The sequence below is a fragment of the Phalacrocorax aristotelis genome, chromosome 7 (genome assembly GCF_949628215.1).
Source record: "Phalacrocorax aristotelis chromosome 7, bGulAri2.1, whole genome shotgun sequence".
Lineage (NCBI taxonomy): Eukaryota > Metazoa > Chordata > Aves > Suliformes > Phalacrocoracidae > Phalacrocorax > Phalacrocorax aristotelis.
This window is the reverse complement of record NC_134282.1, coordinates 24774034-24800403: the sequence shown is the minus strand read 5'-3', so window position 1 is coordinate 24800403 and position 26370 is coordinate 24774034. Positions and strand designations below refer to the sequence as shown.

General features: G+C 45.4%; 1 protein-coding gene across 12 annotated transcripts in view; it reads left to right on the top strand.

Annotated features, from left to right (window-relative positions):
• The window catches only part of ST6GAL1 (ST6 beta-galactoside alpha-2,6-sialyltransferase 1), an 86845-nt gene that overhangs the window by 7700 nt on the left and 52775 nt on the right, over positions 1 to 26370 (top strand). For 4 of the 12 annotated variants that reach the window (XM_075099319.1, XM_075099313.1, XM_075099314.1 and 1 more), the window contains exons 2-3: positions 22397 to 22524; positions 23623 to 24304. In XM_075099319.1, the coding sequence (XP_074955420.1) occupies positions 23674 to 24304 (631 nt within the window). In that variant the 5' untranslated portion in view covers positions 22397 to 22524; positions 23623 to 23673. Of the gene's footprint in view, positions 1 to 2349; positions 2398 to 3850; positions 3942 to 6956; positions 7123 to 12558; positions 12684 to 22396; positions 22525 to 23622; positions 24305 to 26370 lie in introns of those variants that run through there. The other 8 variants (XM_075099321.1, XM_075099320.1, XM_075099323.1 and 5 more) reach the window with 5 other exon arrangements.

The window sequence follows — 26370 nt, the reverse complement described above, 5'->3', positions numbered from 1 at the left end:
TTTACTTAGATGGATAGATGATCATATACTTGCAATCTAAGGACAAAAAATCATGAAAGGTTCATTAAGGATTAGTTCTAAAACTTGATGTCAGAAATAGTGTTAAGTTTCAGCGTGGACACTCTTAATTAAATTTAATTTAGTTCATGCTGGAAGTGAATGGAAATTAGGGAAATTTAAGCTTACCGTAGCTACAGATGTGAGGGTGTACCAGGGTTATTAATGCATATTAACTCATACTTTTAAAATTCATGCCTGCCTTTAAATTGGCTCAATTTTTGCCATCTGTCTCTATGCAAACAACGCTCTGGAAGCCTAACTCTTTTTAAGGTATCACAGAAATGCTGTTCTCACCCCGCTATTTCTTTGCAACCTTGGAGCTGACACTTTATGCTGCGTGAGGACAGCAAATAAACCCCTGCAGGTGATATTTCAAATGCTTAATTTTGTGCTTAAAATTAACCTATTTTGGTTATAAAACCAAAACTAACTATTAGGTTAATAACTAAATAACAAGCATCCATCTCACTGGTGCCAGCATTTCAAATCTGCACAGTGTTCTCAGGTGTGAACATCACATCTTGCCACATGTGCACTGAAGGAGGTCAGTGTGGCAGTGGGGTGGGTGCCGCTGAGGTTGCAGGAGCAGGGGCAGGAAACTGGGGTGGCTCTATCACAGTCACTTCTGCTCAGAGCTCAGCCCTGCCATTGGCAGGGTTTTAAGCCGAGTCTTAGACCAGCCGTCTGTCAGAGTCCTTATCGGGTAGCACTCAGCCTTCTCTGCTCCTCAGTGGTGGTCTGATAGGCAGCTGAGCTTATAAAACTAATCACTGCTGTCAGGAGGTCTCAGGACTTTCTTCCCAGCTTCCACCCATCTGCATCTCCCCTGGTTGCCATTAACTCCCTAATCTGGAAGAAAACAAACCGAGGGTGTGATTAAACATTGCACAGTGCTCCCAATAAGCAGAGGAGCAGCTGTGGTTATGTTGCCAGCCCACTGTGTGGCCTGATCATGCAGCCCCAACATGTGCTGTTCTTGGCCAGCTGGTGCTTGGAGGCTGCTGGACAGTGTGGCCCATCATTTCTGCCCTAAGCTCACCTGCCAGGATTTTGGTAACTGCAGACTGTGCTGGGGGTGGGGTTTTCATGGTTAGCTTTTTCAATGGCTGGTTCTTTTTCTAAAGTGGAAACACTCAGGCTGGGCCAGAAGATAATCGTGTCCTCCTTCTCCCCATCTGAGATTGCCCCACAGGCTATTGTGTGTTTTAATACTGTGTGTCACAATCTTGCAGTTGTTTTAAAGCATTTCTTAGATGGGCAGCCTAAAGAGCACTTTGCAGGCGTGCCCAGAATGTTGAATCTGCACATCTTTTTGCTTGGCCAAATACCTGGCTAACCATATGCTCCAAGAAACCTTTTCTCTACAGTATTGTTCCTTCTAGCCCCTCTCAGCTCCTGCCAGATTCCTAAGCGGCTATCTCCTAGAGGGCTTTGGGTCTCTCTGGTCCTTGAACATCTTTAAGCCCACCCTACATCCTTCGCTTTCTTTCTCTTAGGTTTCATGAAAACAATCTCGGGGGGGGGAGCCCCCCAAAAAACCAACACCCCAAAAAAACCCCAAACCAAACCACCTCCAAATGTCCAGATACATTCTGCCTCTCTTCTCTGTAGTTATACTTCTTATTTTTTCCCCAAACTGAATTTAGCTGTTGGTGTTACCAGTATTTCTAATGAAAATTTTATAGCTGGATACCAGGAGACTATTAGCTGTGAATTTATGCAAAAGGTAGGTGTACTGGTGCAGAGTAGATGAGCTGCAAAAACTATGCCCTTAAAACATGCTGGGGAGAAGTTACTTTGGTGTTGCTCACTGGAAAAAGAGCAGTTCTTCAGCTCTGATTTGGGGAGAAGGATCAAGGAAGATGAGTTTATCTTGAGCAAGATGGGTTTGAAATGAAAATGTTTGTACTTGCAGTACCTTGTCTAGGGAAAGTGGTGAGAAACTTCTGTAAAGCTGCTAGGTGTGCAGAAAGGATCCTGCTGGGGTGTTGCCTGGGTGAAGCTGCTGCTGGGTGGAAGAGATTGGATTAGTCATATTTGCACAGGTGATCTTCCTTCATGGCCACGATGTAGCTCCTCCTGCTTTAATGATGGCTGTTGTGCATGTTGGCTGTCTTTCTGTTAGTGCACTGTGTCTTGGTGAAGCGTGGGAAACAGTCCTGCCTGAACTTGCCTTTCAGGAGATGAGTTTTTAGCTCTGTTCATGGGAACACGGTACGATAGTAGGGGATTTCTTTGCTAGCATATCTTGATAATGTCATAACTTGGGTATATGTTTCCCCAGGCACATGGCCAAGAGAGCAGTTAGAAACTGGATTTTCAGTTACCGCCCTTGAGGTATGTAAACCTGTTCCTGGTTAGCAGGGGTTGAGGTCTGGCAGCAGCAATCACATCATCCCCAAATCCCCACCAAAGGTACCACCTTAGTGCCTTCACTGCTCTCTGCTTTCTTGGCTGTGGAGTCACCCTTCTGCAGAAGGGATGGCGTTTGGGCTTCTGTACCTTCTGCAGTGTCATTGAATTTGTCCAGTGTTTGCAAAGGCCTGTTGCTCTGAGGTGAAGTTGGGCTGCCTAAGCATAAACTGGCCTACTTATGTGTGCACCTGGAGTTAATTGCAGCAGTCTGCAATGGCCCTGGGCTTGTCCTAGAAGTTGGTTTAATAAAAGGGAAATGCATCTGTAATGAAAGTGGAGGGACTTTTGTATTTCCCCGGGAAACTGCTGCCTTCTGCTCCCCTAGATCAGCAGTGGTTGGCATCTGAATTCTTTCTCCTGCAGTATTGTGAAGAAATTGAGTTGAGTAAAGGTCAGCGATAGCTTGTTAAGCTGAAGGCCTCAAAACCAAGCAAAGCTACATCCCCTCAAAATCAGCGTAATTCATGGAATTCCTGTAGGTTAGCCTATGTTCACATCTTTGATTTTTATTTTTTTATTATAATTCATCTATAAGAAGGTTGCATTTTGTAGCAGGGGTGTATTCTAGTAGCATCAACCATGACAAAAATTTATATATAAATACAATAGTTTACATTGTAGAAATGGCAGGTTTATCAAGTATTATTATGTCCTTGTGCAATTGTTAAGCTGTCAACCTGAGCCTCAATAGCAGGAAGAAAGGATTGCAAAGCTGGGCTCTCAGAAGGCAGGATAGCCTTTAAGTTATTTATACAGCCCAAATTTGACTTGTGTGTGCTACAGCTTCTGATTGCATGGTTTCACAGCTGCTTCTCAGCATGATGCTGCCGTGCTTGTTTTGCACAACAAATGTGTATTTGTGGTTGGTTGCTTTGTTCTTGTTTTTTTTTTTTTCTTTTTGCTACTTGAGACTGCTTTACTCATTGCACGGTTAAACCCTGTCCCAAAGACATATGCTTCTCTGTAGTGCTCCTCATAAACGTCTGAGCATCTGGAGTTCGCAACGTGTTCATTGGAAAGCATCTCTGTATAGATGGCAACCTGTGGCATGCACGGGGTACCCAGCCAATTTTGGGTGCTCATCTGGGAGTTTGCCAGGATCTTGCTCCTTTTAATAATTTCTGACATCCATGAAATACAATTCTGGTGCTGAAAACTCAGCCCATGTGCAGACTTCATTATGGTTCTGACCTTCTGTAAGGGTCTGGCAATAGAGATAAGAAAAGTTTATTTTATGATGTTTGTTTGGTTTTATAACAGCTCTAACAGAAGCAAGGCAGGAATCACTTCTGCCTGGCAGCTTTGATTTGCACCTCTCATGGCACTTTATCTGGCCTTTGTATCTTATTTATGACACTTTTTTTTCCTAACTTAGTGGGGAAAAAACCCAGGCAGAACCTTGCTTCAGTGCTGTCATTTGGAGAGCGTTTCTGCCGTGTGAAGGAAGTACACTGTGATAAAATGAGGTACAGGTTTATAATGTCTCTTTTTTTTTTTGTTTTGTTTGGTTGGGTTGTTTTGTTTTGTTTAGTTGGTGGGTGGGGAAGAGAAAGCTGTTATGCCAGGGACAGGGCTCCTAAGGCCACCACACAGACTTCTGCCGCTTGAGTGATCAGTGGCTGGCAGCAATGAAACAGTTGTCTTTATGGCTCATCGATGGGGAGGATTAAGATGCTTTGCTGCTAGGTTGCATGGGGAGGATTTGTTGGCTGGCTGGCACTGGTGATCTGGGGAACTGTGGGCTCTGTCAGTGGCCCAAGAGGGAGGCAACTACTCCAGCTGGGACCTCTTCTCCAGCTTGTTCCACACCACCACCAGCTCCTTGCCTTGGTCTTCTTTATTGACCAGTCCTGGTCTGGAACTTCTCAGCCCCTCATTCTGGTTCTTGGCTGAGCCCTTGTCTGGGCTTCACGTCCCACTCCCCTGCATCAGGTAGGCATCGCCTACCCAGGCTCCTTCATTTGTCACGTCTTCTCCTCATCTGACTGACATGAGCAGTGGGTACCGCTGTCTCCGCTAGTGGTGGTTTGTGTTCATGTCCCTGCTTCCTTGCAGGACACCCTGCAGCAGTGCGCATGGGTGCTCTCCTGGCCGTGCTGGTACCCTAGTGTTAAGCCACTGGTGAGAGGGAGCTGCTGCACCACTTGGCCTGGGGGCACTCCTGGATGGTGCACTGCTCTGCAGTGGTTTAATGATTTTCTATTTAACCGTAATTAACCTGACAGGTAGGGTTTTGATTATTATGCTTTAGAAGAGTTGTGGTGGCAAGATTGCTAATTTTGGGGTGAATCAGGATTAACAATTAAGCAGTAAACAAATACCATTTCTTTTACAAGAACACAGACTGCAGGATGTTTTCCTCTGCTAAAGCAGCTGTCAGGCAATTGGTTATGCTGCAGCTGGTAAGGTGGGAAGGAGAAATAATTTCTCACCTATGGAAAGAAAATAAGCCATAAGTCTCTGCCAGCTGCCAGTGGGAGGGATGCTCCCTCTGTGGAATGATAGTGGAGACTTGCTGCCTCCTCTTGCCTCCTTGTCCCACTAACCCACTAGTGCACATACTTGTCCCACTGGAGCCTGGATGCTACTAGGGTATTAATTAATTCCCTTCAGGCAGATAAACTGGTACTAGACCTTCAGCATCCTCCAGTATCTTTCCATACAGATCTTCTGTCTGAGGAGGGAAGAAGAATTAATGATAAATTAATGATAATTTTTACAACATTGTTGTGCATGAGGGGGTAATTTTCAGTCCTTACTTAATCTTGGCGTCTTCCAAGGTATCTTCTCTTCAAGTAACTCTCTCTGGTATTCCTGGTAGGGCAAATGCTTGCCCTGTAGAAATGCTGTCTTGATGAATTTGTCAAACTCAGGCTTGACAAGAAGGCAAGGGGACCTTGCAGTGCTTGCTCAACTGCCTGTGCTCCTCTGCATCCCTCTTCTCTCCTGTTTGCATTGTTTCTCTAATTTAAACATGCTCCTACTGCAGGCCATAAAGCCTGGTGTGAGCGCAGCCTGAAGCAAGGGGATCGTGCTGATCTTGCTGGCTGGGGATTTCCTAGCCTGGCATGTATATGTGCTGGGCCTCAGGCTTACCATTACTAATCCAGCCTTCCTGTACTGCATTACAGCTGTCCTGTGTTCTGCCTAAATTTCCTTGCCTGAGGGTGGCTTGCTTTAATTGCTTGCTGTGATGGCTGACCCCTTCCTGGGTGAGATGGCTCACAAAGGTGCAGCTATGCGGAGGTACGCTGCTGGCTGGGAGAAGCGAAGGACGTTGTTTTTCAGTCTAGCAGTCAGCTCTTTCTGTTTTCCTCCCCTTTGACCTAACCCTCAAGTGTCATTTAGTTTCATTATTTCTCACTGGGTGAGAATCTGCACCAGCTGGTGCTGGTGGGAGCTCAGCGCTCATGGTAAGGCATGGCATGACAGTGTCTTTTGCACTGAGCAGCACCCTTCTGTTTTCCTTCTTTCTTGCTTTTTACCTCTCTCTTTTGCTATCTTCCTCCCTTTGCTCATCACAAAAACTTTGCAAAGCCTAAGCTTACCATTTCCCACTATTTTCCCTCCTCTGCTGTGGTGTGCTGCAGTGGGTTAGGGTCCTTGGATGGTTGAAGCTGGCAGTTAATTTGGCATAATAGCATATTAGGACCTCTCCTTAAGCTGTGAGCACTTGGGTTCCCTGCTGAAAGCAGACGGCTGAGCTGCTGGACTCAGGGGTGAAACATGTGCAAGGCCATGCACATACACTGGAAACCTGCCCAGGGCAGTGTAATTATGGGAGGCAGCGATTTTTGAGCAGGCCATGTGCTCTTACTTGCTAAACAGTCTTGTGATTAATATCTCATTTAAGAGGATTTTAGAAAACATGATGCAGCTACACTGAGTTTCTTTTAGAAGTAGAGGAGAGGTTAGAAAAATAAATTCTGTAAAGGCTCTTCTGTGTTTCCAGCAATGGTCATCAATTAAGTGCAGTGCATCACTGCTCCATTGCATCAGTGTAGGCAGTGGGTTTTGCTATTAATGGCTCAGTGGCAGAGGAATCTGCAAGAGGGGCTTTGCACATGCGTTTACACAGGCTGCATTGCTCAGTTCTCCATAGCGACCCAAACTCCAGTGCCGAGGGCAAGTTCTTCTGCCCTGACCTCAGCATTACCAGCTCTCCCTGACCCTAGCTCCTGCTGTTAGACTCAGGGGTGTTCTGCAGCCAGCAGGTCTTCACCAGCAGATCCTACCTTCAAAATAAAGCTCTGTATGCCGTTTTACCCAAGCACAAGTTATGTTTAAAGGTGTTGGCAGCGGTTGTTGGTCTTACCCTGCACGCCCTTGCCTGTGGTGTGGGTGCAGCAGCATCTACAGGCTCTGGGCGTTTCTGTGTCACTGACTTGCTGTGTGGTCCCAGCTGGCGGTTTAGTCCCCAGTTTAGTTCCTGATAAGTCTAATGTGGCTGCCTAACATCTCCCCCCTAATTTCTTTCCTAGGCTAGAGAACTTGATTAAAAGGGAAATGGGAGCGTGAAGAATTGCATGCAGAGCACGATGTGATCCCCATGGTGGCATCTCCTACAGATCTTACCTGTCAATATGCTTCTGTCTGGAAGGGTTTGACAGGGACTGTTGTGGACAGCAAAGGGACCTGGAGATGAAGGTGATGACCGTGGCTCTTCCTCTTCTGTTCCCCTGCCCCTCTTCTCCCTTTCACATAACTGCCGCAAGAGCAGGTCTGCTGTTGGCATGTTGAGGCCACATACATTCAGAGGCACTGCTGTTTGCACTGGGGCTGTCTCATGTTGCATGCAGAGTTGGGAGGACGGTAAAGAAAACGGGAAGGGTTCTCTCCCATTCCCCTTGCTACTATCCTATATTTCCCTCTTAAAGCAAAATAAAACATTTATTCTCGTTCTTATGGGAGCCCCTGTAGATGTTGATACATAGTGGTTATGCTCCAGAGACACATGTCTAAGATCTTGTGATTATTCTGACTAGCATAAAATGGATGTGTGCTGGGGCTCACTTCAGATAGGGCTTTCCTCAGAAACCCTCTGGAGATATTGCTGGTGGTGCTAAGTTAGAGTAATTAGCTGGCTGCTTTCACAGCTGACCTCTGCTGAACATGCCTGAAGTGCTTTTGTTGCTGGTGCCACTACTTTTGCTTTCTGTCATTCTTCCCTGCCGGTATCCTGCCCCTTATCACAGCACCTATTGAATATTCCTAGAGCTCTGCGCTTCAGTTTCAGGCCCGATGAATCCAATAATTGTGTGAATGCTGCTACCTTTTGGCATACAATTAATGTGCACCATAAGGTTTTGATCATGCAAAGCAACACTCTTGGGCAGCCTCAGACATTGCAGCGACTGGGGAAGGTGGTGATGCTGGGACCCCCCCCTATTCTCTTGTGCATGGGAAAGCTAAGTTGGTGGGGCACATTTTTAGAGGTGACTGCAAATACAAGTATTGAGTTTATACCTGTTTTGTTGTGTGAAGGAGGTTTGAGAGGACCTGGTTGTATAGCTGCTTCTTTAAATCCTTTACTTGGTAGCATTAAGAGTGCCAGATGTTACTCCCCACTTCCTCCTCTGCTGGAAACATGCTAATCTCCTCTCATCTGCTTAAAACCTGAATCTTTAATACGGAAAACGCACCATCCTTTCTTCCTTTCTAGCCAGGGAACGCTTCTCCCTCCCAGTGTTGTATTACTTTCAGCATTGCAAACTGAAACGCTTGGTCTAGGGTGATGGAGCTCCAGCAGCCAGCCTTCCTGGGGCTGCTGGATTTTCATCCCCAAAGAGGGCAGAGCACAGCCAAAATTTGCACAGGTGTCAAGACAGAGCAGTATGGGGCCATGGGAGCTTTGGCAGGAGTGGCAACGTGCTGCTGGAGGTAGGTGAGTGGAAAAGAAAGAGTGTGGCACAGTGCCTTGGTCATCTTTGGCGAATACTCTTTTCACAGGGAAAGAAGGTAATTAAGCTGGAGACAGCTTGACTTCTGGGTGGGTGGGGTTTAGGTGTAAAACAGAGGATCAAAAAAGCAGGTCAGCCATGTAGCTTCACCCCTGTAAAAATTGGTTTGAAACAAGGGGATTTCTTAAATTTTCTTCCTTGTTCCTCTGTGGAAATCCTCTGCTTGCTGGACAAAGATGTGTCTTGGGGTGTGGCCTCAGGTGGGCTGGTGAGATAGCAGGATCTTGTGTAGACATGGGAGTCATCCTCTCTCATCTGGTGTGGGAGCCCAGGGCAGCTCTGTGTGGATGTGCAAAGTACAGATATGCAGCAGGGACTGATTACTATTATTTTGGCCTTGGTTGGATGCCAGACAGCTGAAACCTAAGGCCAAGCCAACCTCTCAAGCACAGGTTCACTTTTAGTGCGGATATTCCTTCTCTTAACATGCTTTGGTAACACTGAATTGAAGAGTTAGTTACCTTCTATTTGTGCCAGGGCAAAATTTTTATCCCCTTTTGAAATGCTCAGAAGTCTTCCTGTTGAACAGCCAAACCCAATCCTATTACTAACTATGGTTTCAGACGAGGCAACCTGGTTAGGCCTGGCTTGTAATATGCAAAGGCTGCTGGGGGCGTTGAATATTTAAAAACCAGCAAAGTGATGTATTTGGTCTGTGTATCTCAGTCTGCCCAACCCTCTTCTCAGCAGTTACGCTGTTTAATATATTAATACCTGAAACAGAAAGGGCCTTTTCTCTTTCCTCCTTTGGGCACATCTGAAATAGGGAAGTAAAACCAAAAATAGGAATGCACACCCCAGTGCTCCCATGTAGCTGTGTGGAAGCCTTTGACCCCTTCTCCTTTAGAAAGTGGCTTGCAGCTGAGCAGACCTGTGTGTTGGAGGAGAGAGACTATTGATGTGTGGGTCTAGACGGTTGAAGGTGGAGTTCAGAAGGACAAGGATGTGCTTTGGTGTGTTGCATCCCAGATTAGCAATGGTTCTCCAAGGTGGATGTCTAGACCAGCGGAGCATGCTCAGCAAAACTTCGGACCACATACTAAAATACAGTTTCCTTTAATGATAGTAGGATGATGCATATGTAATTGTATTGTGTAAGATTAACAGAGTAATTAATTCTGTGTAGTTGATGCTGAAGTGCCGTGCCGGCCCGTCTCCTAGTTTTTGCTGCAGTTTTGCATGTGCTTTAGGGATGGCTCCACCAGCGCCATCAGTTTGGAGCAGCTTGCTTTATCAGGAGTTGGCTGTTGGTGTGTGCAACTCTGTGACCACTCTGGCATCAGCTTGTTTCTGCATGTGCAAGGCTTCGGTTGTCTTACATGCATGAGGCCCATGCTACATTACACTATGGCAGAAGACACCTATCTCAGACATTGCTTCACGCTTGAAGCATGCTGTGGGACTCATGCATCAGCTCTTAAGCATCTTCGTAAGCCCAGGACATGAACCCAGAACAGGCACTGCACACAGGGAATCTGGGAGAGATGGGAGAAAAGCTGACCAAAAATACAGATAAGGAAAGGACTTCCAAAAAGAAAAGTTTGTGGAGGGTGGGCGGAGGGCTAGAGGTGGGTATATGGATCTCACCAAGGCAGGAGGGCGGCTGCCTGCCACTGTACTGTGGGGAAAGGCCATGGAAATTAGGGCATCCCCTTGTACAGTGCTGATGCTGGAAGGGGCGTGAAGGGCCTTATGAAGGATTTCCCATCAGGAAGAGGAGAGTCTTGGAGATGCAGACACAGTAGGAAAGCACCTGGTTCCTCACGGGTAAGATATATATATCCATGTCCAGCCCTCCTCCCCTACTCTACGCAGTGCTGTGCATCCTTGGTATCTTAAAAATAGCTCTTCTAAGTACTGCTGCAGTCAGAGGAGTGGTTTTGTCAAGCGCTAACCACTAGCACTGCCATGTGAGTGTTCAGTCAGACAGTGCAGAGCACAGTGCTTTCATGTCTCCTGGCAGCAGTCAAAGGGTTCAGGGGAGCTGGTGCTTCTAGACAAGTATGGGAAACTTCGCCTGTCTTCCCTGCTTTCGCATAAATAATTTTTCACCTCTTTGGGCTGTAATCTGCTGAGATCTCAGAAAGAGCTCTGATGTTTGGTCAGCTTGTAAAGACCTTCCAAAAAGGGCATGGGAGGTTAGCTGAAAGTGTACTCATTTCTGAAGCATTGGTGCTCCATCCTATTCAAGATGGCTACAGATAAAGTCTTATGGAGATCCAGACAAGCTACGGCTTTATACACAACCCAAAGTGAGAGGAACCTAAAAACCGGGCAGGCTTGTAACTTTTACCACTGTGCTTTGGAAAAAAATTAAAAATTATTGTTCCTAACAGACTTCAGAAACAGTCATCAGATTGATACATTTTTTTGAACTAGTGATATCTATATTTAATAACTTCAGAATGAGGAAGAAAAATTCAGAGAAGATGACTTGTAAAAGTAATTTCCCTTGATGACATACAACTCTGACCTATATGCCCATTGGACAGCTTATGAAAAAGCTTTTATTTCAGCAATATCAATTTCTTCTTCTATGCTGAATGCCTTATTACCTAATTAAAAATAGATGGGAATGGGTATATAAGTACATATTTATACATATTTGTTATATATTGGAGAGAGATACAGTGGAAGCAGACCTTGGCTGAATTGGCCTGATTCTTAAAAATAAAAAATAAAAAAACCCAAACAAAAAGACCAATGAAATGCAAAATATTAATGCCAAAATAGTGTGAGAGAGCTTTGCTAGGCTTCTCTGTCATTTTTCTTTGCTTCGATATTGGAGTGTTAGAGCTACGTCTACATGAGAGGAGATACTTTAGCAAGCATACCCAGGGCTTGGGGGTTCTCTGCCAGTTTTGCCTCAGGGGCTACTGGTATCACGGCCTGAGGATGGAAAAGAAATTGTGAGCCTCCTGTCAGGAGACCCCAGGATGGCCAGGACTGTGTACCTTCAGATGCCTGTGCAAGCTTAAAGCATGGTGTGGTAGCAGCTGAGCTCCCATCCTGAGAAGCTGGAGGGGGAGATTGTAGAACAGAGAGCGAGGTACACTGCTGGTAAGGATCCCTTCAGCAAGAAGAGGGAGGAAGGTAGAGATGGTCACCTAGAATCAGCTCCCACGAGACTACAGTGGCATTTACAAATAAAATACTTAAAAACTTGTTCCCTAAAAGCATACTGGAATAAAAGTAGGCAGGTTTGCTTAAATAAAATGAATGACTAACTTTTAACCTAGAGCTAGATCAAAAGGCAGCCATGTTTAAAGTTCAGTGAACTTTAAGGCTAGTGTTTGCCACTTTGAGCTTGGACCAGAAGTTGAGCAGTAAGAAGAAATGGCCTTGTGTCAGATAAATTGGGCGTGAGGTGGCATAAGATCACCGTTGCAGTCCTGAGCACTGTGCAGGATCTTACGGCATGTGAGATCACTGCTGTGTGAAAGCACCCTGTTCTTGCTCTAAAGCAGTTCTGCATGGTGTCCGCACCCCCTGGGGCATCCTGTGAGTCACCCCCAGCAGCTGGCAGCCACCGCCATGCACGTGGAACATCTCGGCTGGATTTTGCCAGGTCCCTTGTTTGCATGGAAGTGTGTCTGCTGCCAGGATGTGGATGGTTTTAGCACTTGTACTTATTCATGCAGTCCATTGAGGTGTTATTGTTAAGAGATGACTGTAAAGAGCGTTTGCCTCACTGCCTCACCTTGGAGACAAGTTTTGCAGTGTTCTGTACCTTCTCCCTGGTTTGTAAAGGTTTGTTGCAACCAAATGTCAAGTGTTTGATGCTGCGGTGCAACGCAGATTTCATTAGCATTGAAGTTGAGGGCATCTACTTCAGTGATGTACTTTGGGTCAGGATTTCACCATTGAAGCTGATCTGCTGATTGCCCCCGTGTGTACCGTGTTTCCATCCATATACTGTGAAGCAGTTTCTGATCAAAAAGGGTTTGAGTCAGGTGAAATGGAAGAAGAAGCAGCTTTCAAAGAATGGTCTAACATCTAGTGGTTGCACCAGCTACTTGGGTTACTGCATTTCCCAGCAGCAGGAAACCAACAGAAGTCATAAAGAACACCCCCTCCCAGTCGTTGATTTTTTTACATCTGCCTTTTTTGAGCTTCCCTTTAGGAGATTTGCTTGGTGAAGAAGATGAAGTTGGGATTGGCAGCGCTATGGAATGGCTGACCAGAGGATAGAGCTGAAGGATATGGTGAAATGCTGGAAGAGATTCAATATTTAAACAGAACCAATTGGTGATGTTATAAAAAGAAAAATTGCAGTACAGATAAACTTGGGTTTCTCTTGGGACATGAATTCTGTGAATTAATGTTGTTATATGTGTGCTCGTCTCAGGGCCCTCCAGCTCTTATGGGCTAGTAAATGGCTCCATTTTTAGCAGTTATATTTGGAAAGCAAGTTGGGGGTGAAGAGTGGAGTGTTGTAACCAGTAATGGAAATTATTGGTGGTTGAGAATGGCCTCTTCTGAAGCCATCTATTCAAAGCACAACAGATGCCCAACTTCTATGTTTGGGGGGAGTTTCCTTCACAAAGGAAGTCTGGTGTCTTCATGGCCAGGTGGCACTCAGTGGATAGGAAAAGAGCTGCGTGCTTGTGTGCAGGAGTCAAACTCTTGGCAATAATATCCCCCTCCCGTATCTCATCCCTCCTCCAATATCTTATCCCCTCTTCCAGCGAAGTGCTGGCTGGTCCTGGGGGAGACAGGGTTCTTTCATTGCTCTGGGAGGCTCAGAGGGCTTTTTTAGGTTATACGAGAGCTTTCTAAGAGTGCTGAAAAGTTTTGTGCTAAAAGTAGTATGAGAGCCAATATCGAATGGAGGAGATAAAAAAATGTCTGGGGCCTCCTTTACTGCTTTAGAGAGTAACCTATGTTTTTGTTGGAATTATCTGTCTAGGTCTCTTCCTCCATGCTCTAAGTTGCTACCTGGCTTTGGTGAAAAACACATTTGTGCTGAGATTCATTGGTTGTCTCGCTTTTTTCCTGCTTTCTCAGCCACTCTGTTCTCTGTTTCGTGCACCTGGTTTGGTGCTGCGCTGCGAGCCCTGCACGCTTAGCTGGTCTGCCGTCGTGCTGTGTGTGAGGCTTGCACGCTCAGCCCCTGCTGTTTACACTTGCTTGTCTGCAGGGCCTTCAGAGGTCACTTGCAGGTGTGTCTGGCACAAGCGAGATGGAGGGTGGCTGGCTCTTTCTACCCTGGCACTACATAAACCCAGGGAAGATGGGCCACCATTAGTGACACCCTGGGAGAGCAATATCCTGGAGATTCCAGGAACTGTTGCTGCTGTGGGTAGTGGCACAAGCAGCCAGAAATAACTTGGTCAATAAGGCAGTGCTGCGGGGTTGGCAGAATGGGTTGGCATCATTTGCAACAGAGGCACAAACTCCCGTATGCATGAAATTTCTGTGGCCTTAAATACCAGAGGGAAGAGAACAGCCTGCTTCAAGGGGAGGCATGTGTTTCAGATCCATTGTGGATCCATCTAGTTGCCATCTGCAAGCTCTGAAGTGCAGACCGTAGGAAGCAAGTGATGTGTTGGGGGACAGGAGCTGGGTAGTGCTTTCTAGGCTTTACACCTGGTTTTCTGATAGAGGAAAAAGCAGGCTAAAACCACTTGGAGTAGGAGATAACAAATAGGGTGGAGAGACACCAAAACGGCCTTTATTTCCTTTTTGGCCTCTCTGAACCTCAGTAAACTTTAAATGTCTTGCAATTTCACAAGCATGTTGTTTTCCTTCCCTGAGCAACTGTGTAGCTTTGTTGTACCTCAGATTACTTGATATCATGCAGAAAACCACACTGATCCATCTCTTGGATGTCGTTTAGGAGTTTATAGCTGGAGCTGGTGCTAGGCTGTGCCTGTCCTCCATCCCACCAAAGAGTAGGCATTGCACACCTGAGAGGCACCTGCTCGCTCCTGCAAGCAGAGGACATAGTCTTGAGTTTGGGTAGGAGGTACCATTGAACCTGTTTTCCTTTCCTGAGCATCTGGAGGGGATGCTGAGGAAAGAAAACAGCAAGACGGTTTTAAGTGAAGGCTCTTTCAGGAAAGTTTCATTAACGTTTTCTGTTTTTATAAATACATATGTGAAACTTTGAGGGGGGAGGAGTGTCTTAAGCTCTTTAAATGTCCTTAAATATACCTAGGTACCCATATTTGTGCTATATGATTATATTGCCTATGATTCATAAAATTGAATTTTATTCAGGCAAGCTCACTTTGCTGGTGATGTTCTTGTGGGCTTATTAGCAGTAGATACATTTAAAATTATGCTACAAGGGGATAATGTTACCAGATGAATAATCAGACTTGTGTTTAAAAAACACTGTAGCACTTGCTGTTATTAATGTCTGAAGTCCAGCCACACTGTGAGCTCCCTGCACAAGGACATGACTCGCTGACGTGCCTGGGCAGAACACGTATTTGACATCTGCTACTGCAAATATTTGACTTCTGGGAACCTGGCTGCTGCTGTGACAATGAGTGATATCTGGGACTTTGGGGTGTATGGATTCCTGCGTATCTGCTACCTTGGCTGCTCTGCTGCAGCCTGATGCTGAACTTGAACAAGGGCTTCCTTGACAGCTTGTGTTGTGTTATACCCAGCTTTCCTCTGATCATTTTGGTCTCTGTTTAACCAGTGGAACTGATGATGTGTGGTAGAAGCAGTATCAATTTAGCTTACCTAACACCATGGCTATGGAGAGCGAAAGCAAGTATTTTTGGTTTGTGGAAAAACATCTGATTATTGTAACATGGTGTTTTTTTCCACCTCCTTCTCTGTCAGAGACAAAATAGTTAACTGTAATTTTGATGTTTCTATTTCTCTTCCATGCCTCAAGTTCCTTGGATAGAAAGGAACTATTTCAATTTTTGCCAGGTAAGTAAGTAATTGAAGTGCTTGTTAAATAATTTTTCTTACAATTTCTCTGAAAGTTATTTGCTTTGATGGGCTCTAATGGTGTCTGTTCTAATATTCTCTTTATTGCCATTGGGACATGCCTTTTTTTTCTCAGCACCTGATACTTTTTGATGAACGCTCTTGACATCTGTATGTCTCTCTTACAACATAAACTATGGATCTCTTAGTGAAAACCAATTTATTTTAACTATAATGCAAGAAGTGTTTTGCTTAACATAGAGGGGTTTGAATAGTGCTTTCTAAAGTCAGTGGCCAGAATCCCCATTTTACTTCTGTCCTCCAGTGAAGTTGGTGTGGTGGGGCGCTCCTGTTGAGTGCCAGCCCTGCCATCGCAATAGGGGTGAGATCTGGGTATGAAGAGGAAAGCCAAATCTCAGTAGCGCTGCTGGACCAAAAACTAGCAATGGCAGAGGCACAGTTCTGCAAGTTTATTTCACTGTATTAGGTTAAATTGAGTTAGATTATTCTCTGAGCAAGTTGGAAAGAGTTACTGCTGTCCCTCTGGGTGAGTAACCCACCAAGCAAGAAACATGTATGTGGTATTCTCCACCATGGCATGCCTTGATAATTACTTTTTCCTGTTCTAAGAGTTAAATTGTCCTTCACACACCTGCAAAGGACCCTGCAGTAGCCTGTTTCTTCCGTAGCCAGCAGGGTCAGGGACTGTTACTGTTGGTCCAGTGCAATGGTTAGAACTTGTGGCTTTGCAGAAGGAGAAGATATGGTTTTTGGTGATAACCACTTTCCTGACAGTGTTGGAGTGAAGGGTGGTAATGTGTTACACTTGTCGGAGCTGAACGTCGGCTCTCTGTCAATGCCAGTCTCTGAACGGGTAGGCAAAGGGACAGGAGGACCGTCCCTTTCACAGCTATTAGAGCAGCATGGTAGTGCTGTAACACTGTTGAATCCCTCCTTTCCTCTCTCGTTACATCACTGTTGAAGATGGTTCCTGTATGTGTGTCTTTGCGTCCGCTGCTGGTCTGGACAGGAGCGCAACAACAAAGAGAGGCTTACTTCTTGGGAAAGCTGCTTCTCAGCCCTGTGGGTGCTGCTGGGCCTACTGCTTATTGCTGCAGCCATAACTGTTGGGATGTCCTTAATTGCATGTGTTACCTGGTTCAGATGCCTGGTGCAGATTTGTCATCACATGTGTCATTCTTGCTAACATAAAGTGGTTTATTACAGCTGAGCTCCAACAGCTCCAAAAGCTCATGTACTTTGTTTGAGACCACGCTCTGGTAAGGACTGGTCCTCGGCCAGAGGTGTGCAGGCATCCTGCCAGGATGGCAGGAGCTAGAGATGGGAAGCCACAATAGCACAGGTTGCCTCTTGCCTCGGGTCTCAGTGGCTAATGGTGATCGTGTGGTTTGCAGGTGCCTGGCAGAGCATCTGCGGTGGGTGAAAGCAAAACTGCAGCTTTTTAATTAGGGCAGAAGCGGGGGCATTGTGTAGCTATGCAGACCCACCCTCCAAAACCAACATGGGACTTCAGAAAAGAAGGGGAATAAAGGGCTGATGTAGCCAGAAATGAAGGTTTCTGCCTTTATTAAATCACAACGTTTGTTGACACATAAAACCAAAATGAAACACATGCTTAAACTTTCCCCTGTGCCTCCCCCCAAAATCTGCTGCCTCTCCTGTTCTCCTGGAGGATTTTTTCAGCTGTGACAGCAGCATGTTTTTTCTGGCACATGCAGAGATTTTTTAATGAATACAGGGCTAATGGAATGATTTGTTTCGTTAGCAAGTGACTTGTATAGCTCCTCGATATGTAATTTGAAATTTAACCATGTTCTTCACCTAAAACACTTGTTTTCCTCGTTTTATTTTTGTTTTGTACAATTTGGTGGCATCGGAAGCACTTACCTACATGTATGGATCAACAGATGTTTTATTTTCACAGCACAGTGATGTTTTGGAAGAAATCCAGAAATTGCTAGAAGCAAGTCTTCCCTATGTATGTATTTACAAAATTGAAATACACAGTTGAATTAACAGGCCAGGCTAAATAAAGTATCGGATCTTCTGAAACTCGGCTACAGAAAGCCTGAACAAATCTATTGTCATATTTCATCTGATCTATTGAGTACGTGAAAAGCATAGCTTTTTCATTTGCTAAATGGTATGATCATAGTTTGTTTAATACTATTAGGACTCTTGATATTCCCCAGCCCCACCCCCCCAGAACAGGAATGGGGAATTTTAAGAGCAGATGTGGATTCGAGGTTACTCAAATCCCAATTTTTTCTCCTCTTCAGTTTCCTTGGGCATCCTAGTCTATTTTCAGTGGAGGGATTCCTACCCTACACCTCCATGTCTTTCCTCTTTAGGTATCTTCACACATTTTCATGTGAACTCATTCTGCCTCTGCTACTAGCCACTGCTTTCTTCGCAGGTGCTTCACAGAGGGTGCTGCGTGGAGGAAAGGGTTAGTACTGAGAATGTAAAAAAAAAATAATAAAAAGGTGTAGTTGAAGTATAAAATGTTCATATGAGGGGGCATAAAAACATTCAAAAATACACAGCAAAAGCTGGGTACAAAGTTTTACTGGTTTTTATTTAGGTATGGCACAGTTGTGGGTACAGATGGAAATGCATAAATGAAGGAAACCTGGAAAGAAATGTAAATGCTCTAAGTTTAAATATGAAATCATTATCACATTACCCAAAAAAAAGACTGAGTAACAGCTTGCTAAAGTAAAAAGCTTCTGTGCATGTATCAGTGGCAAGAAAACTGCAGGTGGACAATGCTGTTTTATGACCGGAGGGACCAAGGAGAGTCATAGCAGAACAGGTGGATGTGCTCCTTGCTTGTGCCCATCCCCAGGGGTTGCATCTCTCAAATCGTCATTTAAAATAAATGAAAGGTGTTATTTGACATGATTGCGTTTGAGAGGGACTCTGGTGGGATCCACTGCTTGAGACCAGTAAGCATAATAAAAATAAATAACACCTGTAGAATATGTAAGAATTAATGGCAAAGTCTCATCTGTTTGCAGAAGAGTCACATTTCAAATCTATCTGCCTGTTTCCTCTTCACTCATTCTCAGAAGTTACTGAACCTGGAGCGAGGGAAACAGCCTGCTTGAATTTTCAAGGTTTTGGTGAGATTGCTTGGTGAGGAGCCCTCAGGCGAAAAAAAAAACCCAAAAACACAAAACCCAAAACAAACCACAAAAAACCCTAAGCTGTCATGGGATGAGAAGGTTCCTGTCCTGGTTAGTGACTGCTTAGGGGAGTAGGCAGTAGGTTGCAGGTAACCAAGTAGTCAGGTTTCACAACATCACAGAAGTCCCACAGGGATTTGCTCCAAGATCTCTGCCATTGAGCGACGATAATGGATCTGCAAAGGAGAGGAGGAAGGGCTAGGTTATAGGCTTGGCTGGCTTTGTCTTCAGAAGGCTGCCAGAACCAGAGAGAACACTGAGCAGCCACAGAGGGATCTGACGATCCTGGGTGGATGGGTAGCGCAATGGCAAAGGAAGCCTCTGCTAGCAGGGTTAAGATAATGCTTTTTAGTCGTATTTTATTCCTGCCCTGTGCTGGGGACAACTCTCAGTGAGTCAGTGCTGCTTGCAAAATATCCTGAAGTTGTTACTGACAGCCTAGAGCTCACACCTTAGAAGTGGTCACAAAGGGAGATAGAAGTGGAGGAAGTTTCGGAAGGAAAACAAGGCAGTCCCGTTGCTATGTTGTGCCGCTGGCCCACGTGGCCTGAGTGTGTGCAGCTGGGATGTCCTGGTGTGCCTGCCTCGAGGGATGTTCACAGGCTGCAGATGGTGCTGGGGAAGTTGACCAAGAGAGTCAGAGGTAAGGAAAAGCTGCTGTGGAGGGAGGGATTGGAACAAGCAGGATTCATCCTGGAAGAGCAACGAGTGGGGAAAGGAGGGTGCTGCAAGAGGTGGGGTAACCATGGACGGTGTGCAGAGAATGAAGGCAGAAGGATTACTGTTGGTGCGTTTGCTGGTGTGAAGCAGAGAGAGGAGGGGATGTCTCTGTGGTGTGCAATTGCAGAATTCATTGCCTTAGGTTTTTTGGGAAGTGTGAGTGGTTTCAAGAAGCAATTAAGCAATTGTGCAGAGGATGGGCATTGGTACAGCTGATGACAGCTTTTTGGAAGCTGTGTGCATTTACTGGAAGAGAAATATATTCATAAGTTTGTCCATACTTATGTGGTTTCTCTGTGTGTCTTCTGTTGGTCACTATAGGAGACGGGTAAAGGCTTGATAGGCTTTTTGTTTAATGAGGTGAAGACGCCGTTGTTAGCAGCTTTTGGGTAAATCTGCTGTGGGTTGTGGAAGTGGGGATTGCTGAACGTTCTCTGCCAGGGTACTACTGGTTGCAGCTCCTGGGTGGACAGCAGCATCTGGGGCACGAGAGGCGGCAAGACTTTCACACTGTTCTGTACTTTGATGGTTAAGACCTGAGTCCAGTGAGATACTCGGACAATAAAGGTTAAGTATAAGAGTGTGTGGACAGTATATAATTCCCTGACTGCTTTGAAGATACTGCATCACTCACTTGTGCTCTGCACAGGACTAATTTACCCCCAGAGGACTTGCTGTGTGGGCTTAGCCTGCCTGCTAGCCAGCCAGCGCTGCACCCCATGGCCGCGTCAGGCGCTAGGCTTCAAGAAGGCAGCAGCTATTTGTTTAAATATTTTTATAAGTTTGGGGGAATTTTTTTGTCCTTTCTTTGTTAGTACTCATAGCTGACCCCTTGTGCTTTGCGTAGGTGATAAGTTTCTGTCACCTACAGAAGAGCACATCTGTACTGACTGCTGTGATACAGAAGCATGTACAAGTGGCTCATTTAAAGGTGTGGAAATGGAGTACCACTTGTGGGCTATCCTACCTGGCTGGGAAGAGCAGCTGCCTCCCCTCTCTACAGAAAAGGTTCAGTGGTGGAATGCTTGAGAGGGACCTCATGTTAGGACACTACTTGTGCAAATAAAATATAATCATATCATGAGAAGTAGTAGTAATAGTTTAGCTGAAGTGGAGTGAATCCATGGTGAACAAAAGGTACATTGAAATGTTATGGCTCTGCTAAAATGGCCTCGCTTGCAGAACCTACTTTGCCAACTTAAAAATCAAAGCAAAATAACTGTTCACATTGCAGCAGGATGCACAGTCATCAAAGGCGGGAATCACATTGTGCTGAGTGCTGAAGGTGAATTTTCCAGGTTCCTTTGTGTGGCCTGGGGAGGAGAGGAGGTGGTTGTGACTTGTTGGGCAACCTTTGCTTTGTGGCATTGGGAAGAGTGTCCCAGCAGTACCATGCAATAAGCTGTAAGGCTGTTCTATCACGATGAACCTGCCACTCATCTAGATTATCATAGCCATGGGAAACAGAAGCTGATAGTACTGAGATGTGCCTGCTATCACCTACACTTGGAAACCTGGCAGGAGAGGCTTCTGAAGTCAAAAGCGTGGCAGAGCACTCCAGGGCCTGGAGCAAAGAGCTCTGCATTGCAGGGCGTCTGGGACATCTCCTGTGGCGTGGAGGCTCTGTCCTGCCTGTGCAGATGATCATGGTTGAGCTTTCTGGAAGCCAGACCCTCATCCTGTGTAAAAAAGTACAGCGTGAATAAAGTCAGGTTGGGGGCTGCACAAAGTGTGGTTGGAGGGAGATGTCTCAGTTTTGTACTAAGATGACACGGGACAACTCTTATTTCGGTGTTTCTCTCTTTCTCTCAATTTGGAAAACATTGCTGTCCAAGTGTGGTTTGCCCACAGAGCCTCTGACAACGTAGAGGTTGACTCAGCGGTGCTTTCCCCTTTAGCAAGTGGCTTTTGCAGCCTCCTGCCCTCACATGGTGCTCTGTTCCTCAGGGCACCAGGCAGACACTGAGCAGGCTGGCCCCCTGTGTCTCTAGCTGCAGAGGGGACGGGGAGGGGCAGGTGTGAGTGTGTCTTGCAGAGACCACAGCAGAAGAGGGCAGTAAACACCATGGGGAACCTTGTGTTAACTCCTTGCAGAAGAGAGCGCAGCGATGTCCTGCATTCCCTCCTGAGAGCTCGTGTTCCCCTGACTGCTGTACCTCTGTGAAACCATACGGGCCAAAAAGACTTCAGCATGTGTTTCTAGAACTTGCTTTTCAAGCAAATGAATAGTGAGATGGTCTGTCAAGGCAGGGAAATTATTTAAATAAAAGCTAGAATTACTTGTGCTTCTTGAATCTTTTTGTTGTTGTTGTTTAAGAACTGGAGGTAGAACAATGTCTGCTTTTTGATTGTGGGGTGCTCTGTAAGAAATCAAGTTGAGTTCCTTATTAGAGTTAAAAGAAAATATAAGTAGTCAGTATTAGGATGCTTTAAAAATTTAGTATTTAATCCTGTAAAGGGTAGCATTTGTAATTTAGCTTATGTGGCATTGTACTGACTCAAAGTTCCTGCAAGGCAGGCTACTTCTTGAATTGTATAATACGCTGAAATTTCCCTTTCTCTCACTGCATATTTCCTTGGTAGGGTGAAGCTGTAAAGTCTAAAATACATTTGTCTATTTTGTGAAGACCTGTGGATTAAGATATATGTTATAAAGCAACTTCTCATGTGGCTTACTTGCTCCAAAAAAGCAGAGAGTCTTCTCTGCCACTGCATTTGAGGAAGAGGGCAGGAATCACCCAAGAATAGGCAGTAAGATATTTCCCTAGGAAAAGCTGGCTTTTGCTTTCCTTTCCCCTGTTTATTGTGTTGATGAACAACTTTGGGATTTTTCCTTGACTCTTTTATAGGTCTATCTACTGCCAGTCTGGTGGGAGCATAGAGCAGGCAGCCTGCAAACCAGTTCCTGCTTTAGCTGAGAGTAGACTCCAGGCTAGGAGGGAAGGTGCCCATTTTGAGTGGGCATTTAAGTGTTTAAAAGGCTTATGTGGTGTTTAATGTGTTTGCTGCTGACCCTTCCAGGCCTGGGTAACAGCTTTTGTGGGTCTGCAAGGCTTATCTGAGGAAATACTTGCTCATCCCCAGAACCACAAGGTTCTTCCATAACAGGGGTTTTTCTCCCCCCCTCTTTTTTTGCAGGTGCTTCTTGAACTCTTCAGTGCATCACAGAACTGTTGTGTTTTGGGATATCCTGCTTAAACCCTCAGAAGAAAATCTGCCAAAAGCCAAAAATGACTTGAGTTGGAGAGCTGCTGCCTTATTGACAGGTAGTATGTTGGTAGCTCAGTAACTTCTCAATGCTGCAGCTTAGCACTGCTTGCTTTCAGCAAGTTGCTCAAGGAGGGAGTTGTTACTAGTGCCTCTCTAGGACGGGTAGTGATCTGTATGTGTTTGTCTCCTGAGGCTCACTGGGACACCTGCTGTCTCTATACTGCTCCCATGTTCTTCGACACATCCCGGAGCAACCACATAGGGAAATGAGCAGCTGCCCTCCTGGCTTCTGTAGTCCCATATGCTGGTCATGAGGTGTTCGTGCCTCAGTATATGTTTCCTACACCAGCCCCTTGTGCTGTGTAGGTTGAGCTGCCCTTTAGGCACTCCTTCTATTGAATTGCCCCCTTCTATAATGTGATGGGGGCTGGAGTGTCTGCTAACGTGAGGTATCGCAAAAGAGAACGGGCAGTGCTGTACAACAGAGTCGGGCTTTGCTTTCTCCAGCGATAACTTATCTTGAGTAATGCTTATCAAAATGCATTTATGAACCCAAACATGCCTCAGACCCTACTGTGGATTAATTGGCTCCCTGCAGCTCTATAGTGAGATTTCATGTTGGGAATGCACTCAGCCCACTGCAGGTTTCCAGAAGTTTCCTGTGAAGTCACCAAGTGTGTCAGTACCATGAACCTACAGCTTCCCCCCCCCCCCCCCCCGTTATATCCTCATTATGTGCTTCTTTAGTGTTCATGCCTATGGTCAAGTAGAAGCTCAGTTCTGGAAATGGTAGTGGTGGGATTTGAATATTGGCTGGCTGAGATGGGAGGTGAAGGAAAGCAAAGTGGAGACTTACCCTGCTGCTGGTATGATGCTGGCTGTGTTAAACTTGACTGTCACTTGTGGAGGGGAATAGAAGAACGGTTTGAATGGCTGTGGCCTCAGATCACCATTACATAGCATGTGATATCTAATAGCCAGCTCAAGTCTCCGTTTGAGGTGGTGGACTTTGAAATGAGATCTTTAAATGACCTGAAATTTTAAAATTGCCCCTCTGCTCTCCCTCTCCCCTCCCATTGCCCACACACTGATACTTATATATAGACACATGCCTGTGCGTGTGACCCTGACTGAGATGTGTTCCTTTCTCCCAGGACCAACTTCCTGCCTGGTGTTCAGTGTCTCATCTGGATGCACCGTACACTATGGTTCACATCAATGTGTTGAAAAAATTAATGTGTGTTCTTGTGGTGATACTGGTAGCTCTGACAGTTTGCCTGTGGAGAGAGACAAGAAGAAGCTACTACGTTCCTTTCAAGACTGAGAGTGATGATTTTCAGGATTTCAGGAATTCAGAAAAATGGAACCCACTTAAATCACAGGGCCTTTTCCGTGGAGCAGCCAGTGAATTGGGTCAGTTACCCAAAACTTGGTTTAGCAACATCAACAAAGTAAAAGGTAGCACCCCTGTAACAGCCGAAAAGTCCAAGAAAGCAGCAGACTCTGTGAAGGTATGGGATAAGGACAGTTCATCCAGAAATCTCATACCCAGGCTGCAGAAGGTCAGAAAAAACTACCTGTCCATGAACAAGTACAACGTGACTTACAACGGAAAGAGGAACGCTGTTAAACTCAGTCCAGAGAAGCTGCTCTGCCAGCTACGGGACAGGGTGAATGTGACCATGATACAGGGATCGGATGGTCCTTTTGATAGCCCTGAATGGCAGCAATACCTACCAGGGAAAAGCCTCAATGAAACAGTGGGCCGCCTGGGTCGCTGTGCTGTTGTGTCCTCAGCAGGGTCTCTGAAATCATCTCATTTGGGAAAAGAGATAGGTTGGTATTTTTCTATTAGCATGAAGTCAAATAACATTGTTTTATAACTTATGCTGAATAGAAGTAACCTACTGTCATGCTCTTACCAGTAAGTCTCTGATGTGGTCGCAAAGGTGTTTAAAATAAGTTGAAATGTTATCCTTAAACTTCTTCTAAAGTTAGTGAATGTTACAGCCTAGGATGAGGTGGGAGTAACGATAAGATACTCTGTCTCTGAGCGTACACACCACACAGTGTAGGCTCCTTAAGGTGCCCCGGATCATAGTGCCTGTGAGCTTTCGACCTTGGGCAGACCAAAACAGGCAATCCTCAAGGGAGTGGAAGGGTTGTGTTGAGCTGGTGAATTACAAAGCAGCATGTTTTGATACCGGAGTATTTTGTGTCTTTAAGAAAGCAGCATGCAGGGGAAACCAGCTCTCCAGCCATCAACTCAGGTTTTGTTCTTGGCATAAAATCCTCCTGTACCTGTAGTTCCCTCAAATTTCTTCATTAATTGTTGTTTGAAGCTTAGTTAAGATTCATACTTTGCTGAACTGCAGTTCTGCTGCAGGAGAAGTTTTAAAGCCTGTGGGTGTTCTCTCCAGTGGAAATTGTTTGCAGACTTCAGTGTGTTTGTAAGCTGTCTGTTGGATCAGGTCCCTTTGGCCTGCACTAAGCTGGAAGTAGCCTTTATCCTCTGAAATAAGTAGATAGACAGTCCTTTAATAATCTATCCATGAACAACCTGGGCAAAGCCTTCAGAATTGTAGTTCCCAGATGCTCGTGGGAAGGTCAGGCTTTTGTTTTGGTAGTTGTTCAAAAGTTTGCCCCCAAACTCGTGTGTGCTCCACAGGGCAGGTGAGCGCAGCTGAACAGTTGAAGTTGAACAGTCTGAAGTGTGTTAAAATGCTATGAAAAATGTGATGAAAGAGGTAGTGGTGGTGGTTTTAACCAGGATAGCATTGCCTCCTGGTAAAAATTGCAGGTGGGAGTTGGTTGATATAATTGCTTCTGCCTCTTACAAGTATTTGAAGCTAGGTAGGTCAAGACTTGGGAAGCCAACTCTGAGTACTTTGAGTACCTGTCTTGGCTTATTTAGGTGCCTCTCGAAGTTCAGTAGCTAAAGGTTTTTGCAGAAGTGACCTTCTGTTGAACACTTCTCTGACAGAGCTGGTTTGTGCCCAAGGGTGTCTCTGTTAGACTCCAGCATACTGATAAAACTGCTCACTCCTCTGTAAGGCGACCCTCTCAAGAGCTGAGGCTGGTGTTTACAATGTGTTGTCATGTAGTCCATGCAAGCGCTGGATTTGGTGTTAGAGCAGCCAAGGAGTGCAATGGGCTGTGCTCCGGCTGCGGCACAGCTGAAAGGACATCAAATGTGGAAAGCCATTTCACTGTTCCTACAGCCGGTCTCTGAGCCTGTCACCTAAACTGAAGCACCAGTTTGTTCCAGACCACAAGGGATGGATGTTGGAAAGGTCACTATGTAATGTGCCCCAAGGTAAATGCCGTTAGCCCCTGCTCCTGTCCTTGGCTTGCATTCCTTGCACCAGGCTCACAGACTTTAACCTTTTTGCTCAAGCAGTCATCTCTGCTAGTAGATTTTGAAGAGTTTTGGACACTTGCAGCCTTGAGCTGGGCAGGGTCAATATCAAAGGATTCAAGAGTATTCAGTGTATTTATGTACAGGGGTTTTTCCTCCAGTTTTGACCTGACATATTTCCATGCAGGAAAAGCAATGGTTTTTTTGGAGGAAGGTGCCAAAAAGGTATTACATATGACAGGCTTAAAATGAGGCATTTGCTTAGATAAGCATGACAGATTGCCGAATTATTATTCCTTGAATGGCCAGGAAATATTTGTTCTGTATAATCACATTAAGATACCAAATGAGCAATTAGTCAATGTAAGGGAGGCTGGCAGAGCAGAATGGGGAGAAACTTGTAAACAAGCAGCTCATATCTTACTGGGCTCTTGGTGTTATTGTAGGTTATGAATTGCCAGTGAAAAATCTGATATGGGAAATACCAAGTGCAGCACAACCACCTGGAGGCAGAGCGCTTCAGAGCCCCAGCTACCCTGCCTGT